The sequence below is a fragment of the Erythrolamprus reginae genome, chromosome Z, assembly GCF_031021105.1.
Source record: "Erythrolamprus reginae isolate rEryReg1 chromosome Z, rEryReg1.hap1, whole genome shotgun sequence".
Taxonomy (NCBI): domain Eukaryota; kingdom Metazoa; phylum Chordata; class Lepidosauria; order Squamata; family Dipsadidae; genus Erythrolamprus; species Erythrolamprus reginae.
Genome location: NC_091963.1, coordinates 54,511,470 through 54,531,248, shown reverse-complemented (window position 1 = coordinate 54,531,248; position 19,779 = coordinate 54,511,470). Strand labels below are relative to the sequence as shown.

Below are 19,779 nucleotides of genomic sequence, written 5' to 3'. Positions count from 1 at the left end.
ACCTCACCCCATGCCCTTGGATGATCTCACCCAGCGGTTTCATGTAGATATTAAACAGCAGGGGGGAGAGGACCGACCCCTGAGGCACCCCACAAGGGAGAGACCTCAGGGTCGACCTCTGACCCCCCACTAACACCGACTGCGACTGACCAGAGAGGTAGGAGGAGAACCACTGAAGAACAGTGCCTCCCACTCCCAACCCCTCCAGCCGGCACAGAAGGATACCATGGTCGATGGTATTGAAAGCCGCTGAGAGGTCAAGAAGCACCAGGACAGAGGATAACTCACAACCTCTATTAACTGGCTGTTGTTACCTAACCTATAGCACTACAGAGCATATCTATAAATTCCTTCTTCTTTTGCTTATGTTTGCGTAAACCAGGGGTCGGCAAATTTAAATGGCGACACATGCGCAGTGCCAGAAACTCGCTTCTGCAGAAGAGCAACACTAAAGAGGCTAAACAGCCATGTGTGGCTCGCAAGCTGCGGTTTGCTGACCCCTGGAATAGATAAATCAAAATTGAATTATGTACAAATGAAGAACATGTGGCTGCTAAAATGCATAAACTCTTGCTGATATTTGAAATTGGAGAGCAAATTCAAAATTGTACGATAAAATGGGCTAAAATTTTTAGTTATACTAAAGACCAATTGGGGAAAATATGGTTAATGGGAGTAAAGTTATATTGTGTTGTAATTTAATAATTTGTATGGTATAAAATAAACTACCACTGATATATATATATATATACTGTATATCACCAGAGAGATCATAGTTAACTTTGGAAAATTAAAAATACAATGACTTAATGAATTTGAAAAAAATAATATTTAGATGAAAGCAGAGATTTCTTTTATTGGGACTTATGAACAGCCAACTAAAAAAGATTTATGAAAGATTAGTTTGATATATAAAATTGTAGTGAGGTTTTATATGTTTAAAAAAATGGGAAAATATTGAAATATCCACAATGGAAGAATAAAGATTGCAAAACTTGCAGCAATGGTAAAATATCTTCTTTTTCTAAATTCTCTTCGTATACTTTTGTTATTCTTTTATTTAATAAACATTTTATTTAAAAATATATTATCTATAACAAAAACCGAAAGAAATTTCAAAATGATTCTTCTATGATTAATGTATTCAAAAATGTTTAAATCATAGACATTCAAAAGGCTAGTAAAGGTGAGATTTAAAAAATCACTTTTCATCCAACATCATCATATTGAAATACTCACCTATATAGACCCTCCTGCTGTATCTTTGCATTAACAATAACACAAATACATGCAGTGGAATAAGGTTGATGATGAAAACATAACCACCCCATGCAGAAACCTGTGAAAAATTAAGATTAAGATTAAGCATTAAGATTTAGTTCATGTTTACAATGTTATCTTTACAAACATGCATCACTGAAAACTGAGAATTCAAGCTATATATAATGAAAAGATTTTGAACCACAGGAAGAGTTTATAAATCAAAGAACTTCCCGCAGAAAATAAATGCGACTAATACTAGTTCATAAAAATCCCAATGTTATAATCTTTTATTTTGATTCCAAAATATTCTGGAATTAAACTCTCCTTTTTAGTACATTGCCAATTTTGTCTAAGACAGAGAAAATATTATTACAAAAGGGCACACAGAGATGGAATAAGCATAACTAGCTTGACTGAAGACATACCGTTTCCCCCAAAATAAGACATCCCCTGATAATAAACCTAATTGGGCTTTTGAGTGCATTGCAATAAGGTCAAGCACTTATTTCAGGATTGAAAAACAATATAAGACAGAGTCTGATTTTCAGGGAAACATGGGACCTTTTCAGACTTAGAAGCAATTCCAATTATTTATCCCAGTTACTATAAAAACAAGTTTCTAACAAAGTAATGGGTGTCTATATCTACTTACTTTTATTTTATCTCTAATATATTTACAAGCATTTCTCATAACAGAAAAACAGTGATCTCTTACAACTAAAATCTTGCCAGCAAACAATTTTTCTAAAAATAAATGCCAGCATTTATTCAATACAATTATCATTTTTATTAGAATTATTTATTACCATAACAATTTTTATTTGAAATACTTCTGATATATAATCAGTAAAACAGTTTAACAGCAGCACATACAGCAATTGCTGCAGTAAGCTTGCTTTAAATCAGTGGTTCTTAACCAGTGGTCAAAAGGTAGTCCACAAAGTTATAATTTAAATCTTAAGTTAAAGCTTGGGGGTCCAGGGTTATGGTCTGTGACCATAAAAGTTATTTAAAAGGGATGTGTAGTGAAGAAAAAGTTGATAACTGTTGTGAGTGCTCCTTGTCCACCTCAGGTCATGTCAGATTCTGAGGATGATGAGCCAGGCCCCTCTGGATACCCTGGGCCAAGGGGGTTGCCAGCTGATGCAGAGAGTAAGAGCGAGGGAGGAAGTGACGAGTGAATCTGAGGAACCACTAGAGGAGGATGGTAGTAGTAGTAGTAGTAGTAGTAGTAGTAGTAGTAATAATAATAATAATAATGGTTTATTCATACTGCCCCTTTAACAAAGGGCATAACAGCATGTTAGCAATAGCACTTTTTAACAGAGCCAGCATGATACAACAATGGGGGAATGGTCTCAGTCGGAGGATTAGGGAGACATTAGAGTGGATAGTCAGGGGATAGACCCTCGATAGAGGAGATTGCTGAGAAGGCAAGAGAAATTGCCTAGTAAAAGGTATTATTTATTTATTTAATATAAAAATAAATAAATAAATAAATAAAATAAATAAAAGGTATTAGCTTACAGCCTTAGCCTCTTTGGGGTGTGATGTCACTTTCAGGCAGTATAAAAGCAAAGAATTTGGGGTAATTGTTGGGGTTTCAATGCCATTCAATGGAAGAAGTTTCCGAGTAGGGGGGGGGTTGCTTGAAAAAGGCTTCAAAACAATTATTTATGCCTCAATAAAAGACATTCTCTGCTGGGATATTTTTGCCCGCGATTTCAGTGAGCTGATTCATATTCTTGAATGATAAATGGAGTTTGTTATCTAAGGAATTCCATTTAGGCCAAGTTTGGCGCCTTTCCAAGACCTTGTTAATGCTTCATTCCAGAGAGAGAAATAACTCCCTTTTCCTTGAAATTTAAATCTGCTTTTCACTGTGTATGCTTTTATCAATAAAGACTGTGATTTTACCATGCAATAAGGGCATTTTGAGTCAGGGGCTTCACTCTGAGGGCGGTGCACAGAGCAATAACCATTTTTTAAAATAACTACGTTTCTAAGATCTACTAAAACTTTTAAAATTATATCTTAATAGTGCACGTTTAATATTGCTTATAATATAGAACAGTATAACTTTAATGAAATAACCATGTAATAACATGGAAAATGAAATCTTTCTCCTTTCAATAATTCAACAAATATAATTAACAAGTCAAAGGGTATTATATTAATATTTATTTGTTTGTTTGTTGATTGATTGATTGATTTGATTTCTATGCCGCCCTTCTCGAGGTGACTCAGGACAGCAGATTTTAATCAATTCCCTGTTGACTTTTGTTTAATAATTTTCTAAAACAACTGAGGAAAATCAGCTGCTGTCAGTAAATCATCTCACTGTTTCACTATTGGTCAACTCCACTAGAGACCTGTCACTAATTAAGTTGAAGAGACCACTTGTTAAAACTTATCAATTCACATTTGTGCTGAGAATGCTAACTCAGGTATACAAGAACAATCACAATAACAAAAGCATATCAATTTTTAAAACTGAAGTTGTATTTCAGAAGGACCGTTGAACTTACCTGAACAGTCTTCTTGATGCACTGTAAGGAGAGTCCAACATGGGTGATACTTCAGCCTTATTGGTAGGGACTGAGTTAAAATTAGCATATTAATTAATCCCGCTCTGTAGCTGCCCCCAATAGGTCAGTCAATAAAAACGAAGGAATAGTGTAACCAAACCACAACTTTATTAACTGAGACACGCAAAATGTGCCCCTGGCCAAAGGTCGGGAGGTTTGGACTCTCCTTGCAGTGCATTGAGAAGACCGTTCAGGTAAGTTCAACAGTCCTTCTCCTATGCACTTCTGCGGAGAATCAAACATGGGATTTACCCAAGCTCAGTTGTCAGGGTAGGAGAAGGCTGGACCAGGAGCGCGTTAACTTCACACACCCTCTGTAGCACTCTTCAACAGAAAGCCGCCTCAGTGGACCTGAATGAGTCTAGTCTGTAATGTCTGATGAATGTGGTAGGCGCGGCCCAAGTAGCCACACGGCAAATATCCTCAAGAGAGGCCTGCATAATCCACGCCGTGGTGGTCGTGGCACTTCTCATAGAGTGGGCAGTAATGCCAGGTGGAAGGGTAAGGATTGAGTCTCATATGCTGTGACTATGCAGGATCTAACCCATCGACTAAGTGTTTGGGAGGACATGGAGGTATGCTTCTTTCAGATTGATAGTCAGCCAATCCCCTGATCTGATGGAAGACAGGATGGGACGTAGAGAATGCATCTTGAACCTCTGATATTTCACGTAGATGTTGAGCTGCTTCAGGTTGGGTATCAAGCGGCATCCCCCGGAAGCCTTGGGTACTATGAAGACTAATGAGTAATACCCCTGACCTTCCTGGTCCAGGGGAACACTCTCGATAGCCCCAATGTCCAGTAGATGAGAGACCTCCTGTGACAAGAGGGCTTGTTTCTGTGGACAGAGGGCCAAAGGGCACTGAAGAAACCGATGCAGGGGCGTGCCGACAAAATTGATACGCAGACCATGGGCTACGGTGATAAATCCACAGATGTCTCATAAGATGGACTCTCAGGAGGCGATGAAAAATTGAAGCCACCCCCTATAGGGATATGATCATCTGAGTCATTTTGCCTCCGGAAACCCTCTGAAGGGCTTTCTAGACTACTGGAACTGTCTAGATCTGTCATTATATCCGCCTCTATTGAATCTGAATTACCCATGACCATATCCTCCTTGTGAATACAACCTTGAGGCTGGAGGTGTCCCCTGTTCTGGTTTCTGGTAGAAATTCAGCAAGTGCAAATAACTTTTATCAAACACATTATTTCATAAACAAAGAAACTCCATTTTATTCTCTTCTCTTCCGGTTATACATACATTTCATACTGGCGTATCTCTCCTGGCTCTTTTATCTCTCTTAATTGCATTTCTTACATTCCTTCTCCTGCTCTGCTAGACAAGATTTATTTCGTAAAAGCATGCTCACTAAAAAACAGCAGACAGACAGTTAATCACACAGAATACTTGGCTTACTTGGAGAGTGGCATAAAAAATCAACATCTTTTTGTTCAGCAATGTTGAAACTCCACCCTTCTTCTTTACTAGTCCCATGACGTGCCAATTACCTCACTCAATTATTTAACCCATTCATAACCTTAATATCTTCTTCCAGACCTTTGCTCTCTACGTTACTGAATTCTTCTGAATTTAGGATTAACCCAGCATGCCTCTAATTCTCCCTCACTAGATCCTGAACTCATAGCCCCATCCTGTGGCTGGCCTCCCACCTGTTCTACTACCTGTAAGCCCGGCCCCCCAACTACTTCATAAACACTATCTGAATCTGAGTCCTCAATATCTTCATCATCCTCCAACTAAAAGTATGTACAACACCCCTAAGGAAGGGTCCTGCTGAAAGGGCTGCTGTCTGAAATAAGGCATCTGGCGCCTATCCGGTCATCTGGCTGTTTTGGGGAGTACTTTGCTTTTATCCTTGCCCTCGATGAGGACAGAGTCCAAGGACTCCCCAAACAGTTTGGCCTCCTGGAATGGTTCAGAGGCCAGGCGCCACTTAGATTTCATATTTGCCTGCCAGGTACACAATCAGAGCAGGCGGCACGAGGCGAATTTCGCAGCATTCAGCATCACGTCCGTGGAAAATTCCGAGGCCATGATCAGCTTACTGATGTCCTCATGAAGTCGTCCCTCCTCTGGGCTTAGCTTCGCCTGCATGTCCTGCAGCCACAAAATGTAGACTCTATTGAAGGAGGCCGCTGAGGCCGCTCTCAACAATCAGGAAGCCATCTCTCTTCCTTATGAGATTCACGGCTCTTTTGTTGTCTGGCTTCAGGCCATCTGCCATTTCAGTTGGAACAACAGCATTGGAGACCAAGCTGGCAACCGGAGGGTCGACAGCAGGGAATTGGAGTAAGTCCTCTTATTTCAGGGTCAAAAGTATACAACTTGAGTTCAATGGAAGAAGGAGCCTGTGCTGCAGCCAGATGTTGCCATGGGCGCTTCACATTGTCCATGAATATCTGCGATGAAGGAATATGACTGGATTCCTTCTGCGGTTCTGAAAACAGTTGGGCAACCGACTGTAGACCCACTGACACATCTGAAGACTTGTTGCCGCTCCCAATGTCTATTATTTGCTTAGCCTTGCACAGAAGAATTTCAAACAAAGTGGGCTTGAATAAAACCGTGGATACCAGTTGTTTTGCTGGAGCGGACTCATCTTCCGACAGTTCGTTGTCCAGATCACTGTCAGGGTCCCTCTCATCCGCCAAGGAGTCCTGGAATGAAGAAGGCGGGACGAGAGCTGCCCAAAGGCCCTTGCGAGATGTTCGGCTAGTCATGACATTGGCCTGCTGCTGCGCACCAGCCACAATCCCCTGAGATTAGGCACTGGCAATCATTTCCTCGATTGCTGGGAACATCAAATGCCAGAGGTCCTGGGTCGTGCGTAATCCGGCTGCGGTTGGGGTAAAAATCACTGAGGGGTTTTGGATCACTGGAAAGCCTTGGGCCGGTTGAGGCCATGCTTGAGTGAAAGGTATGGTGATTTCGGGCCTAGCAAACACGTCCAGTGGCAGTCTGGTGACAAGTCTCTACTATGGACAGAAGCTACAGACTCAGGAACTCTCCCTGGAGAGGCAGTCGGGAACAATGGGCCCAAGGCCGGGAAAGGCAATGACAAGACTGGAGGTTGAGGGAAGGCTGGTGGTTGTAATGAGGCCTGCTTTTGAGCTGACTCTAATTGGGCATCTAAAGCTTTAATCCTACGTTCTGCCTCAAGGGCAGAGGAGGACTGCAATGTAGTGGATTTAGATTTTGATGTGTGCCCCTTGTCCTTTGATTTTGGGGTCACCGCTATGGTGGGCAAGGCCTCAGATGAGGCACTTGATGGTTCAGCCATAGTCGTAATAGGGAGGCACGACACTCACAAGTTAAAGGGGTAGAAGTCCTCAATTCGTTGGAAGCTGATTCCTATCATGAGCGGCAGGAGAGAGCTATCGAAGGTTGCCACAGATCAGCAAAGTTGCCGGCTGCAAGAATGAGTGGGCGCCAAAGGCCTTAGTTGGCTCAAAATGGTGACAACCTTCTCTTCCTGTCAGAAACCGCCCCCAAAATGGCAGGCATGATTTTCTGGCCCCCAAAATGGTGGGTGTGACTTTCTGGCTTGTAATGGCGCTCCAATGCCAGCAGCAAACCCATGGGAGCATCAGTCAGCTGTAGAGCGGGCGCGTGAGTGCCCCGATGCTCTTTTGTGACCTCATCTCCTGCTTATAATGACGGGCGCTTTCCTCTCCTGGCGGTTCTTCAAGGAAGCGCCCGTCAGCTGTAAGGTGGGCGTGCAAATGTGCACACCGCTGTCTCCACCAATTTCAAGCTTCTGAGCTTCCCCCCTTCGCGTCTTTGCTGCCTCACCGTTTCTGTGGAGAGGTAAGGGGGGGGGGTCTCACCCCTTTGATACCTCTAGGCCTAGCGCCTCCATCAGAGCCTGGTGTCCCTGGAGCTTTGAGGGTATGGCCACCTCAGCCTAGACCTGGCTTTGCCTCCTTCAGGGCCTGGCACTTCTAGGCCATCGAGGGTATAGCCACGGAGGCTAGGGACCCAGCCTAGGCAAATCTTTGTCCCCTGGGTGATGCTCGCTGAGAGCAGAGGCCTTCAGGAGGTAGAAGAGATGCAGGCTATACCCACGGAGGGCAGAAACCTGAGATCTTCCTGTCTTCTCCAATCTGTCTGTAATGGAGAGAAAAATAAGTTATTAAGTTTATTAACAGTGAAAAGCTATGTATTGTTTAGTACAAATCTTGGAGATAAGAAACTCAAGTCCCTTAACTACGACTGAGTTTTTAAGACTGACCTATTGGGGGCAGCTACAGGGCGGGACTAATTAATATGCTAATTTTAACTCAGTCCCTACCAATAAGGCTGAAGTATCACCCATGTTGGACTCTCCGCAACAATGCATTGGAGAACCAACGTGTCCATTCATGAATAGATAGAATAGGACAGAATAGAATAGAGTAGAATTCTTTATTGGCCAATTCTTTATTGCACACACAAGGAATTTGTCTTTGGTATATATGCTCTCAGTGTACATAAAATAAAAAGATACATTTGTCAAGAATCATGAGATACAACACTTAATTATTGTCATAGGGGTCAAATAAGCAATGAGGAAACAATCAATATTAATAAAAATCTTAAGGATACAAGAAACAAGTTACAGTCATACAATCATAAATGGGAGGAAATGGGCGATAGGAATGATGAGAAAACACTAGTAGTAATAGAAGTGCTGACTTAAGTAGTTTGACAGTGTTGAGGGAATTATTAAATATTTATTATTTATAATAAAAAATAATAAAATAAATAATTATTTATTGTTTATTAAATATTATTATTAATTATGGTACCATTAGTCTACTTTATACCTCTATAAAGCTGGGTGCTGAAGAGGAAGATAGAAAAATAGTATTGCTTGCTTTTTAATTTTTATATTGCACAGAACCATCATACAGCTTCTAACATGTTAAGTTGGAAAGAATAAGAGAAAAGAAAAACACCCTAATCTCTGCATTAGGTAGGCTTTTTTAACTTATCATAATAAGTATTTAAAGCACGGGTGACAAACTCAAGCCTGTGGCCCAGATCTGGCCTGCAGGGTACTTAGATCTGGCCCACAGGGCCAGCCTGAAAATAGCAAAGAACCAGCCCACAGTGCCTCTGCCAGTGGCCTCCTGCAACCCATTTTTGGCCTGGATGGGCTCCTGCAGGAATTTGCAGCCCAAAATGGGCTATGGGGTTTCCTGAGGCCTCACTGGCAAATTGCTGGCCAAAATGGAGCCTCTGTGGGGTGGAGCCCTCTGAGACTCAATTCGGTCCTCTGGAGGCCTCCCCCAGCCTGTTACAGGCTGAAATGGAGCCTGTGGGCCATATCCAACCCTCTTGAAACTCCATCCATGCCTAAGGAGGCCTACCCAGGCCTGTTACAAGCTAAAATGGAGACTCTCTGGGCAAAATCTGGCCCTCCATACCCCATTTCCTATGGCTTTACTGTATTTACTTTTCAAAGATCTCCAGAAGAGGCTGATCCACGTGGTAGAGAAGCCAAAGTCTTTTATTCAAAAGCCTGGGGAGGGAGGGAGTTAGTTAGTTAATTTATTTATTTGATTTGTATGCCGCCCCTCTCCGTAGACTCGTTGTAAGAATATAAGATGTAAGGAAAACAGCTTTCCCCATCTGAATAAAAGACCAGCTTCTCTGCCATGAGGATGTGGAAACTTAGTTTGGGCTCAGTGTGGCTGGCGACAAGCATCCTCCTGCTTCCTGCTGACTGACTAGTTCAAATGAGCCACTCCAGGGATTGAGGTGCATAAGCCAATCAACAAGGGCCTTGCAATTCAGTCCGATGAGACAAAGCTAGCTGATTGGCTGCTAAGATTGCCTCAATCCCTGAAGCGGGAGACCTTTTCTACTACCAGAGGCCTGCTGGCCCCATGCTGAAGTCTTTTACTCAGAAGATGACAAAAATGTATTTCTTAAGAGTTCATGCTGTTACAGCTTCACTACCATCTGAATAAAACACTTTAGCTTCTATGCCAGTAGGTCAGCCTCTTCTTGAGTTCTGAAGATCTTCAAATGCAATCCATGGGAAATGGGGTGGAAAAGAATGTGGAATCTGGGACACTAGCAAAGCTGGCCCAATCTGTGGGTACCCAGCAGGGCAGGATGGGTGGTAGTAGTGGAAGTAATTGTGTGGACCTCAGCAGAACATGAGGTATCTCAATGGGATTATGGGAAGTCCTGGATGGCCTGCTGCAGCACTAGGCCCCATAATACTCTTCTTCACTCTGAAATACCTCATGTGCATTTAATGACCTATGCATTTGATTATCAAATGCATTGGGAAAAGCAGGGAGTGATCAAGTTCATTTAACATGATTCAGTCAAACAAAGGAGAGAGGCTATCTACTGGAGGGGGGTGATGACAATCCTTTTTAACATATTTAATTGAGGTGGTGGTTTGGGGATTAGTTTTATGATATGTGCTAATTTTGGGATAGTGTTTTTATCTAGTTTTAATTAGGATAGGATTTTATCATGTATGGTGTATGACAAGGTAGGATATGAATGGTGTGAATAGAATGAACGGGTAGATGTATTTCGGTAGATTGAATATGTATTTTATTGCTGTTTTTAACTAATTTAAGGGAGATTAATTTTAGTACTGGGTGAATGGATATGACTGAATGGTTTGAGATGAATGAAATAAGTGGAAGAGCCAGTTTGCCTGGCGTAATGGAGGCACGAGGAGTGGGGGAGGCGATCTCTGGGGTGGCAGAGAGCCAGAATATTCAGGTCTTGCTGGGGAGAGGCAGATATGGTAGGAGACACGGGGTGGGCCACTTGCCTCCCCGCTGCTTGAAAGTGATCCCTTGTTCCAGCCCCATGAACTCATCCCGGGGTACTGGTGACAAGCGAAATCTGGGCCTTGGGCTCAGGCTGTTGCTACTTAATGCCAGGTCAGCTGTAAATAAAGCTTCCCTCATCCAGGATTTACTCCTGGAGGAGGAAGCCGACTTGGCATGTGTGACTGAGATCTGGCTGGCCCCAGAGGGATGAGTTCCTCTCTTGTAAATGTGTCCAATCGGGTTTCAGGTGTGGCACCAGCCACGACCCCAGGGAAGTGGGGGGAGGAGTGGCTATCAGCCAGGAAGACTATCATTCTGCGTAGGCTCACTGCCCGAGATAGCAGGTCATGAGTCCCTCCTTGTGAAGTTGGACCTAGGGGTACAGGTGGACTTGTTGCTCACATACCTGCCACCCAGCTGCGTGTCAACAGCCCTGCCTGCACTACTCGAGGAGATAGCCGAGCTGGTGGTGGAGGCCCCCAGACTTATTGTCTTGGGGAATTTTAACCTGCCATTGCTCAGCAAATCCTGAGTTGGCTTGGGGGGTTCATGGCCACCATGGTAACCATGGACCTGACTCAAGTAATTCAGGGTCCAACTCACGAGGGGAGGCCCACTCTCGACATGACATTTCTCTCAGGGCAGTTGAGTAATGATCTGAGATTCAGGGGCCTAGAGAATTTGCCTTTGTCATGGTCAGATCATTTTCTACTGTGGCTTGACTTTAAGGTTCCAATCTTCCCCCATCCAGAGGGCTTCCAGAAGGCGCTTGGTGTTTTATCGAATTCGCTTGTACGCAGTTCATCAGAGTCCCTTGCCTCTGCTTGGAATAGGGCAGCAATTGGGGCTCTAGATCAAATTGTGCATTTGTGACCTCTCTAGTAGACCCTAGAGATCTCCTTGGTTTACTGAGGAACTCCGGGGGATGAAATGCCACAAGAGATATCTGGAGAAGCATTGGAGAAAAAGTAGATCCGAATCCGACCAAACACTTGTAAAAGCTCATATGGAGATTTACAAAGTGGCGATCAGGATGACAAGATGTGCTTATAATGTTGCCCTGATTGTGTCTGCGGAATCTCACCCGGTTTACAGTGACTCGCTCCCTCCTTAATCAGAGGGGAGTTGATGAACACTTACAGGGTAGTGTTGAGGATTTTAACAAGTTTTTCACAGATAATATCACTTGTATCCGGACAGACCTTGACTCCAATTGGGATAGAGTGTCAGCTGATACTGACACTGTCAAGATAACAGGGGCCCGTCCTAGTCCATCTGTGTGGGAGGAGTTTGACCTAGTAACACCTGATGAAGTGGGCAAGGCCATTGGAGCTGTGAATTCTGCCAGCTGTTTGTTGGACCCATGTCGCTCCTGGCAAGTTTCGGCGAGCAGGGAGGTGACACAGAGCTGGGTCCAGGAGATTGTAAACGTTTCTGAGGGAGGGGTCCTTCCGGGTCCCTACAAGGAGGCACTTGTGCGCCCCCTCCTTAAGAAGCCTTCCCCGGACCCAGCTGTATTTAACAACTATCGTCCAGTCTCCAAACTTCCCTTTATGGGGAAGGTTGTTGAGAAAGTGTTGTCGTTCCAGCTCCAACGGTCCTTGGAAGAAGCCGATTATCTAGGCCCTCAACAGTCAGGATTCAGACTTGGCTACAGCACAGAAAATGCTTTTGTCATACTGAGAGATGACCTCTGGCAGGCCCGGAATAGAGGTTTATCCTCTATCCAGGTGCTCCTTGACCTCTCAGCAGCTTTCGATACCATCGACCATGATATCCTTCTGCGCCGACTGGAAGGGCTGGGAGTGGGAGGCACCGTTCTACGGTGGTTCTCCTCCTACCTCTCTGGTCGGTTGCAGATGCTGCTAGTGGGGGGGGGGCAGAGGTCGACTCCTAGGTCCCTGCTTTGTGGGATGCCTCAGGGGTCGGTCCTCTCCCCCTGCTGTTTAATATCTACATGAAACTGCTGGGTGAGATCATCCAAGGGCACAGGGTGAGTTACCAACCAGTATGCTGATGATACTCAGCTATACATCTCCACTCCGTGTCCACTCAGTGAAGCAGTGGAAGTAATGTGCCAGTGTCTGGAGGCTTTCAGAGTCTGGATGGGTGCTAAAAGGCTCAAGATCAATCCCGACAAGACGGAGTGGCTGTGGGTATTGCCTCCCAGGGACACATCCATCGTCTATCCTTTACCCTAGGGGGGTAATTGTTGACCCTCAGAGAGGGTTCGCAACTTGAGTGTCCTCCTTGATCTACAGCTGACCCTAGAACATAATTTTTCAGCTGAGGCAAGGAGGGAGTTTGCCCAGGTTCTTCTGGTGCATCAGTTGTGGCCCTATTTGGACAGGCAGTCTTTGCTCATGGTCACTCATGCTCTTATCATTTCGAGGTTCGACTACTGCAATGCTCTCTACATGGCGCTACCTTTCAAAAGTGTTCGGAAACTTCAAATTATCCAAAATGCAACTGCACAAGTATTTATGGGCCTACCAAGGCATACCCATATATTTCCATCACTCCGCAGACTGTATTGGCTTCAGATTAATTTCCGGGTGCAATTCAAAGTGTTGGTTATGACCTGTAAAGCTCTACATGGCATCGGGCCAGATTACCTCTGGGACCACCTTCTGCCATATGAGTCTCAGCGACCGGTTAGGTCCCACAAAGTCGGCCTTCTTCAGGTCCCGTCAACTAGACAATGTCGTTTGGCGGGCCGTAAGGGAAGAGCCTTCTCTGTAGGGAGCCCAGCCATCTGGAGATTCACACTGCTTCTATCCACCTCACCTTTCGTAAAACCTTATAAGATCTATTTATGCCACCAGACTTGGGGCCATTAGACCCTAGCCCCTGGCCGACGAATATAGTATGTTTCAATGTGTGAATAGTAATAGATGATTTTAACTCTATTAGTGTATTTTAAAGTTTTAGTTATGTTAATTGGATTTTTTAGTTATGTATATTGTTTTTCAATATGCTGTGAGCCGCCCCGAGTCCTCGGAGAGGGGCAGCATACAAATCAAATCAAATCAAATCAAATCAAATAAATAACCAAACAAACAAACAAGCAAACAAACAAACCCTTGGGTTACAAATATAATCGGTAGGCTCTATTACTTTCATAACTTGAGGATTACATGTATGAGAATGAAGGAGAGTCTCAGAGAAGTCCTACATTAGCAGTTGACTACCACAGGTGCCCCCAGTGCAATCCCATGCCATGCACACACAATCCGAGCATGCCCCACCCCCGGCCCTCTGAGGTTGAATATGACCCTGATACAGCCCTCAATTAAATCGAATTTGGCAACCTTGATTTAAATCATTCAGGTTCAAATTAAATGAAATCTGAATAATACTTAATTTATTCATAAAATAGTGTACTAATTACAATGTGACCATTATACATTCATATACTTACCATATAGAAATAGGATAAGCAGCAGCAAATAGTCCAGAAAACAGATCCAGTTTTCACTGACTTCACCTAAGAAAGTTGAGTTTTAATCATAACAGAAAAGACAAATGATGCAAATATAAAATATTCTATTCAAATGTTTAGAATTTACCATTTTAGATCAGAAAAAGACCTTATAAAATCAGCTGATCATGCAACAAAAATATCTGAACTGTATCTTGAAAACATGTATTCATTCATTTTATTTTGAAAGGAAAAGCAAATGGCAACAGAAAAGCTGTATTAGCTGTATTTATTTCTAGTGACTATTAGAACAAATTAGGCGTTGGACTCTTACCTGAACACCTCTTCTCATACGCTGAGCTGGTACAGCAGTCACATGGGGTCTGGTCGCTGTCCTAACCAATCAGGACCAAGCTTTTACTCTTAAAAAAGCTTGCTGGATCTGCCCCTTCCCCAGAGTTTGCGAATCCATAGATTGGCTCGATGTTGGTGGCTCATAAGGTACTCTACTCTTGGATTTCAGTGAGAAAAAAGTAAGTAATAGAAGAAAAATAGGGAGGGAAGTGATTGCTGTACCTGCTCAGTGTATGAGAAGAGGTGTCCAGGTAAGTGTCCAATGCCTATTCTCCATACTGCCTATTCTTCATACTGAGGAGCAGGTACAGCAGTCACATGGGACATACCCAATAGATGTGTCCCGTAGGGTGTGGAAAGGTCAGACATCATGAGAGATAACGCTCTGGAGGACTCTCCGGCCAAAGGCTGCATCTGCTGAGATGTAGGTGTCTATCTTGTAATGGCGAATGAATGAGTTTGGAGTTGACCAGGTAACTGCTTTGCAGACCTCTTCCAGAAGGGCTTGAGTATCCCAAGCTGCTGATGTGGGCATGGAGGCAAATTCATACACCTTCGCAATGGTGCTCCTTATTCATCGACCCAGGATGGTCGACAAGATCTTTGAGTCTAAGTACCTAGGGTGATAGGCCACGAATAAGGCTTCCAATCTGAGAAAGGCTATGGTGTGCTCTGATCACGTCAGTGTGTACCATCTGATGGTGAAATGGTGATCTAGATTAGTACAGAAGAAAGGTAATGGGATATCTTGTGATCAGTGGAACATTGAACAGACTTTTGGAAGGAAGGTAGGGTCCAATCTGAGTACTAACTTGTCCGGGAGGAATTGGCATAGATCTTGGAATTGGCATAGGGCTGCCAACTCAGATATTCATCTGGCCGAGGTAATGGCTACAAGGAATGCCATCTTGCATCACAAGTGGCAAGAGCTGCAGATCTGAGCGGTTTGTATTGAGTGTGAGGGAGAGATGCCAAGACCTGAGGTAAATCCCAGACCTCCCACGGTCCAGATATCCCAGGTGGGATATCTGTGGACAGGAGGAGGTCTAAGATTGGAGATTCCCTTTAACAGTTCGTGGATTTCAGGGAAATTCCCTGTGGGGTCCAGCAAGGACCGAAGATAAGGCCGCAAGGTTCCTGTGAAAGGTGTGAACTGAGAGGCCTTGGTGGCAAAACTCTCATAAGGATGGCAACAATCTGGGTATGGGAATGCAGATTGGTGAAATGTTCTCCTGGAGGCATCACTCATGGAATTTGGACCAGGTATGGTCGTATATTCGGTTGGTCGAAGATCTCTTCCATGTGAGGGTGGCCTCTATGGCATCTGAGTCATAGCTGCCTAGATCTAAGTCACACACCAGATAACTGCCATACCGGACCGAACCATTCCAGATCCGGATGATGAGAGATGCCCGGCTGAAGAATATCCCCCAAAATAGGCGTTGATTGCTTACCTGAACGCCTCTTCTCGTACGGTGAGCGGGTACAGCAGTCACATGGGTTGCTCATGTCCAATCCGGTGGAACTGAGCCTAGTATTAAAAAAGCTTGCCGGATCCGCCCCTTCCCCAGAATTCGCGAATCCATAGACTAGGCTCAGTTGTGAAGCTCTGTAGTGTTCAACTCTCATTGTTAGAGGAAGAAAGATATAGAAAGGTAAAGAAGACACATACAAGGGCGGGAAGTGACTGCTGTACCCGCTCACCGTACGAGAAGAGGCGTTCAGGTAAGCAATCAACGCCTATTCTCCGTACTGAAGGAGCGGGTCCAGCAGTCACATGGGACATACCCAATAGATGGTCCCTAGGGTGGGATTAGCTTGCTATCGTGTGAGATAACGGATTGGAGTACCCTTCTGCCGAAGGCAGCGTCCGCTGAAGCGTAAGAATCAATCTTGTAGTGCCTGATGAAGGAATTTGGCGAGGCCCAAGTGGCTGCTTTGCAGACCTCCTCCAACGGGGCTTGAGTCGCCCAAGCGGCCGAGGTGGCTGCGCTCCTGGTGGAATGCGCTGTGATGTTCCTTGGAACTGAGAGGGAGGCCGACTCATAGGCCTTAGATATAGTCCCTCTGATCCAACGGCCTATTACTGTTGAAGACACTTTGGCCCCCATGACTCTGGGATGATAGGCTACAAAAAGTGCTTCTGACCTCCGAAAGGGTCCTGTGCGTTGGATATAGATTCTCAGCGCTCTGGTGAGATCCAGGGTGTGCCATCTAATTGCCAAGGGATGGTCTCGTTGGAGGCAGAAGGAAGGTAGGACAATATCCTGAGATCTGTGGAACATGGAACTGACCTTGGGTAAGAAGGTGGGGTCCAGTCGCAAGACTACCTTGTCCTGATGGAATTGGCAAAGGTCCTGCCTGATTGAGAGGGCAGCCAGCTCCGAAATGCGTCGGGCAGAGGTAATAGCCACCAGGAATGCTACCTTAAAGGATAGGTACCTGAGGGACGCCGATTTTAGGGGTTCGTATGGTGCCTGCGTGAGGGAATGGAGAACCCGTGGCAAATCCCAGGATGGGTACCTGTGGACCTTGGAAGGTCTGAGGTTGGCTATGCCCTTGAGGAATTCCTGAACTTCAGGGAAGGATCGGAGAGGCTGTCTGCGGGGACCTCCTAGGACAGATGAAATGGCTGCCAGATGACGCCGGAGGGTGCTGGTGGAAAGTCCTTTGTGGAAGCCTTGCATAAGGAAGGAAATTATTCTGTGTATGGGGATGCACAGAGGGGAGAGACCTTCCTGTAGACACCACTGGTGAAACTTGGACCACGTGTGGTCGTAGATTCGATTGGTCGAACCCCTTCTGGCCTTTAAAATGACCTCCACTGAATCGGGGTCATGACCACGCAGTTCTAAATCTCTCCTGATAACAGCCAGGCGGTGAGGTGGAACCACTCCGGGTCTGGATGGAAGGAGGCCCCCTGCCGCAGCATATCCCCCGAAACGGGGAGTCGCCAAGGGTCCTGGACGGACAGCTGTTGGAGATCCGCGAACCAGGGCCGGCGGGGCCAGTGAGGGGCGATTAGGATTACTCGGGCCCTCTCGGTGAGGACCTTGTGAATCACGTCCGGGAGGATTGGAATTGGAGGAAATGCGTAGAGTAGGCCTGGAGGCCATGGACTCTGGAGTGCATTGATTGCTTCCGCTCCCGGGGATGGAAATCTGGAATAGAAGCGAGGGAGTTGGGCGTTCGCATTGGTCGCGAAGAGATCCAGAATTGGTAGGCCGAATCTGAGGGTGATTTGATGGAACAGGTCTTGATGGAGGTTCCACTCTCCTGGGTCTATCGTTGCCCGGGATAGCCAATCCGCCTGGACGTTGAGACTCCCCGAGATGTGATCGGCTAGGAGCGACTGGAGATGTTTTTCCGCCCAAAGGCCCAGCTTGAGGGCCTCCCTCATGAGAGCCTTGGATCTCGTGCCCCCCTGTCTGCAAATGTGGCTTTTCGTGGCAATGTTGTCGGTGAGAATGAGAACGTGCCGGTTGGGAATGCGAGGAGAGAAATGCTTCAGAGCCAGGGAAACGGCTCTTAACTCTAGCCAATTGATTGGCCTGGAAGCTTCCTCCGGGGACCACGTGCCCTGGGCTATCATCCCCTGGGCGTGGGCGCCCCATCCCGATAGACTGGCATCTGTGGTGATGACAAATTGATCCGGGCACCTGAACGGGGATCCTCTGTCCATGGCCGGAGACTTCCACCACTTGAAGGATCTGCGAACACTCAGTGGGATGACAATGCGTCGATTTGAGTTGCTGTGCCCTGATCTCTGAAAAGGTAACAGGAGCCACTGGAGTTCCCTAGCATGAAGGCGAGCCCAGGGAATGATGCCTATGCATGACACCATCTTCCCCAAAAGGGAAGATAGAGTGACTATGGGAACTGAAGAATTAGATAAAATGCTAGAAATTAACTCCACTATACTGAGTTTTCTCTCGGGAGAGAGAAAAACCTGGGAGGATTCTGAATCAATAATGGATCCCAGGTGAGAAATGGATGTGGAAGGTTGGAGGTGGCTTTTATCAAAGTTGATGGAAAATCCATGGTCCTGAAGGACTGACATGGTGACAGAAAGGTCTGTTTTCACTTTCTCTAGGGAGTTCCCATGAATCAAAATATCATCAAGATAACATAAAATGTGGATGGGAAACGCCCTGATATAGGCCGCCAGGGACCCCAAGAGCTTTGTAAAGACCCGAGGGGCCGAGGAAAGGCCAAATGGCATCGCCCTATACTGGAAATGCCTGCCTTGAAAGGAAAAACGTAAAAATTTTCTGTGGCATTTGGCTATAGGAATGTGAAGGTAGGCCTCAGTGAGGTCTAAGGAGACCATGAAATCTCCCGAGTGAATGGCGGCCAAAATAGAAGACAAGGAGTGCATCTTAAACTTCCTATATTTGATGAATAGGTTTAGTTTCTTTAAATCCAAAATGGCTCTCCAACCTCCGGAGGACTTTGGAACCATAAATAGGATGGAGTAAAAACCTAGGCCCTTCTGACCGGAAGGGACCGGTTGAATGGCTCTGATGGACAATAGATGAGAAATGGCCTCCTCCATACGGTTACAATCTGAGGATGACCTGGGAGAAGGGCAGGAAATAAAACGTTTAGGGGGAGGAGAAATAAATTCTAAAAGAAGGCCTGTTTGAACTGTGTCAATGACCCAAGGGTCCTTGGAGGTGAGACGCCAATTAGAGGCGAAATGAGCTAGGCGACCCCCTATGGGAATGGAGGTAAGATTACCATCTAGGTTTTTTTGAAGCCCTGTTAGAGGAAGCTCCCCTTTGGAAGCGAAACCCTCTACCCCTGGAGTTCCTACCTTGGGAACGAAAGCGGAGGGAATACTGACCTGGAGATCTCTGATAGGAAGCCGCTTGATCTTGCTGGCGCCCTGGGCGACGAAAGGACTGCGTTTTGGTAGCCTTTTTCGTGGTTGGACCCAAAACCTTCTTCTTGTCCGTGGTCTCCGTGAGGAGTGGATCCAGAAGATCACCGAAGAGAAGGTCGCGCTTTAAGGGGCCCTGGGATAACTGCCACTTTTGGCGAACTCCCGCTTGCCAAGGGCGAATCCATAGGAGTCTTCTTGCCGTTGTAGAAGCTGCAATAGACTTAGCAGAAAATCTAGTAGATTGCAAGGTGGCATCAGCCACGTACTGGGCAGCTGCAAAGACCTTGTTGAAGTCTTGTTGACCTCTCAAGTCATCGGGAGGAATGTGCTGTTGAAGTTGGCGAAGCCACAGCAGCATGGCTCTGGAGAAAAAGGAGGCCGCTGCAGAACTTTTAATGGCCCAGGAATCAGCGGTGAATCCTCTTTTGAGCATTTGCTCGATGCGCTTGTCCTCTGG

At 45.4% G+C, this 19,779-nt stretch overlaps 1 protein-coding gene across 5 annotated transcripts in view; it reads right to left on the bottom strand.

Moving 5' to 3' along the window:
- Positions 1-19,779, bottom strand: part of STT3B (STT3 oligosaccharyltransferase complex catalytic subunit B) — a 164,500-nt gene that overhangs the window by 100,359 nt on the left and 44,362 nt on the right. For all 5 annotated transcript variants that reach the window (XM_070727285.1, XM_070727286.1, XM_070727288.1 and 2 more), the window contains exons 4-5: positions 14,084-14,149; positions 1,240-1,339 (exon numbers count right to left, since the gene is read on the bottom strand). In XM_070727285.1, the coding sequence (XP_070583386.1) occupies positions 1,240-1,339; positions 14,084-14,149 (166 nt within the window). The remainder of the gene's footprint in view (positions 1-1,239; positions 1,340-14,083; positions 14,150-19,779) is intronic.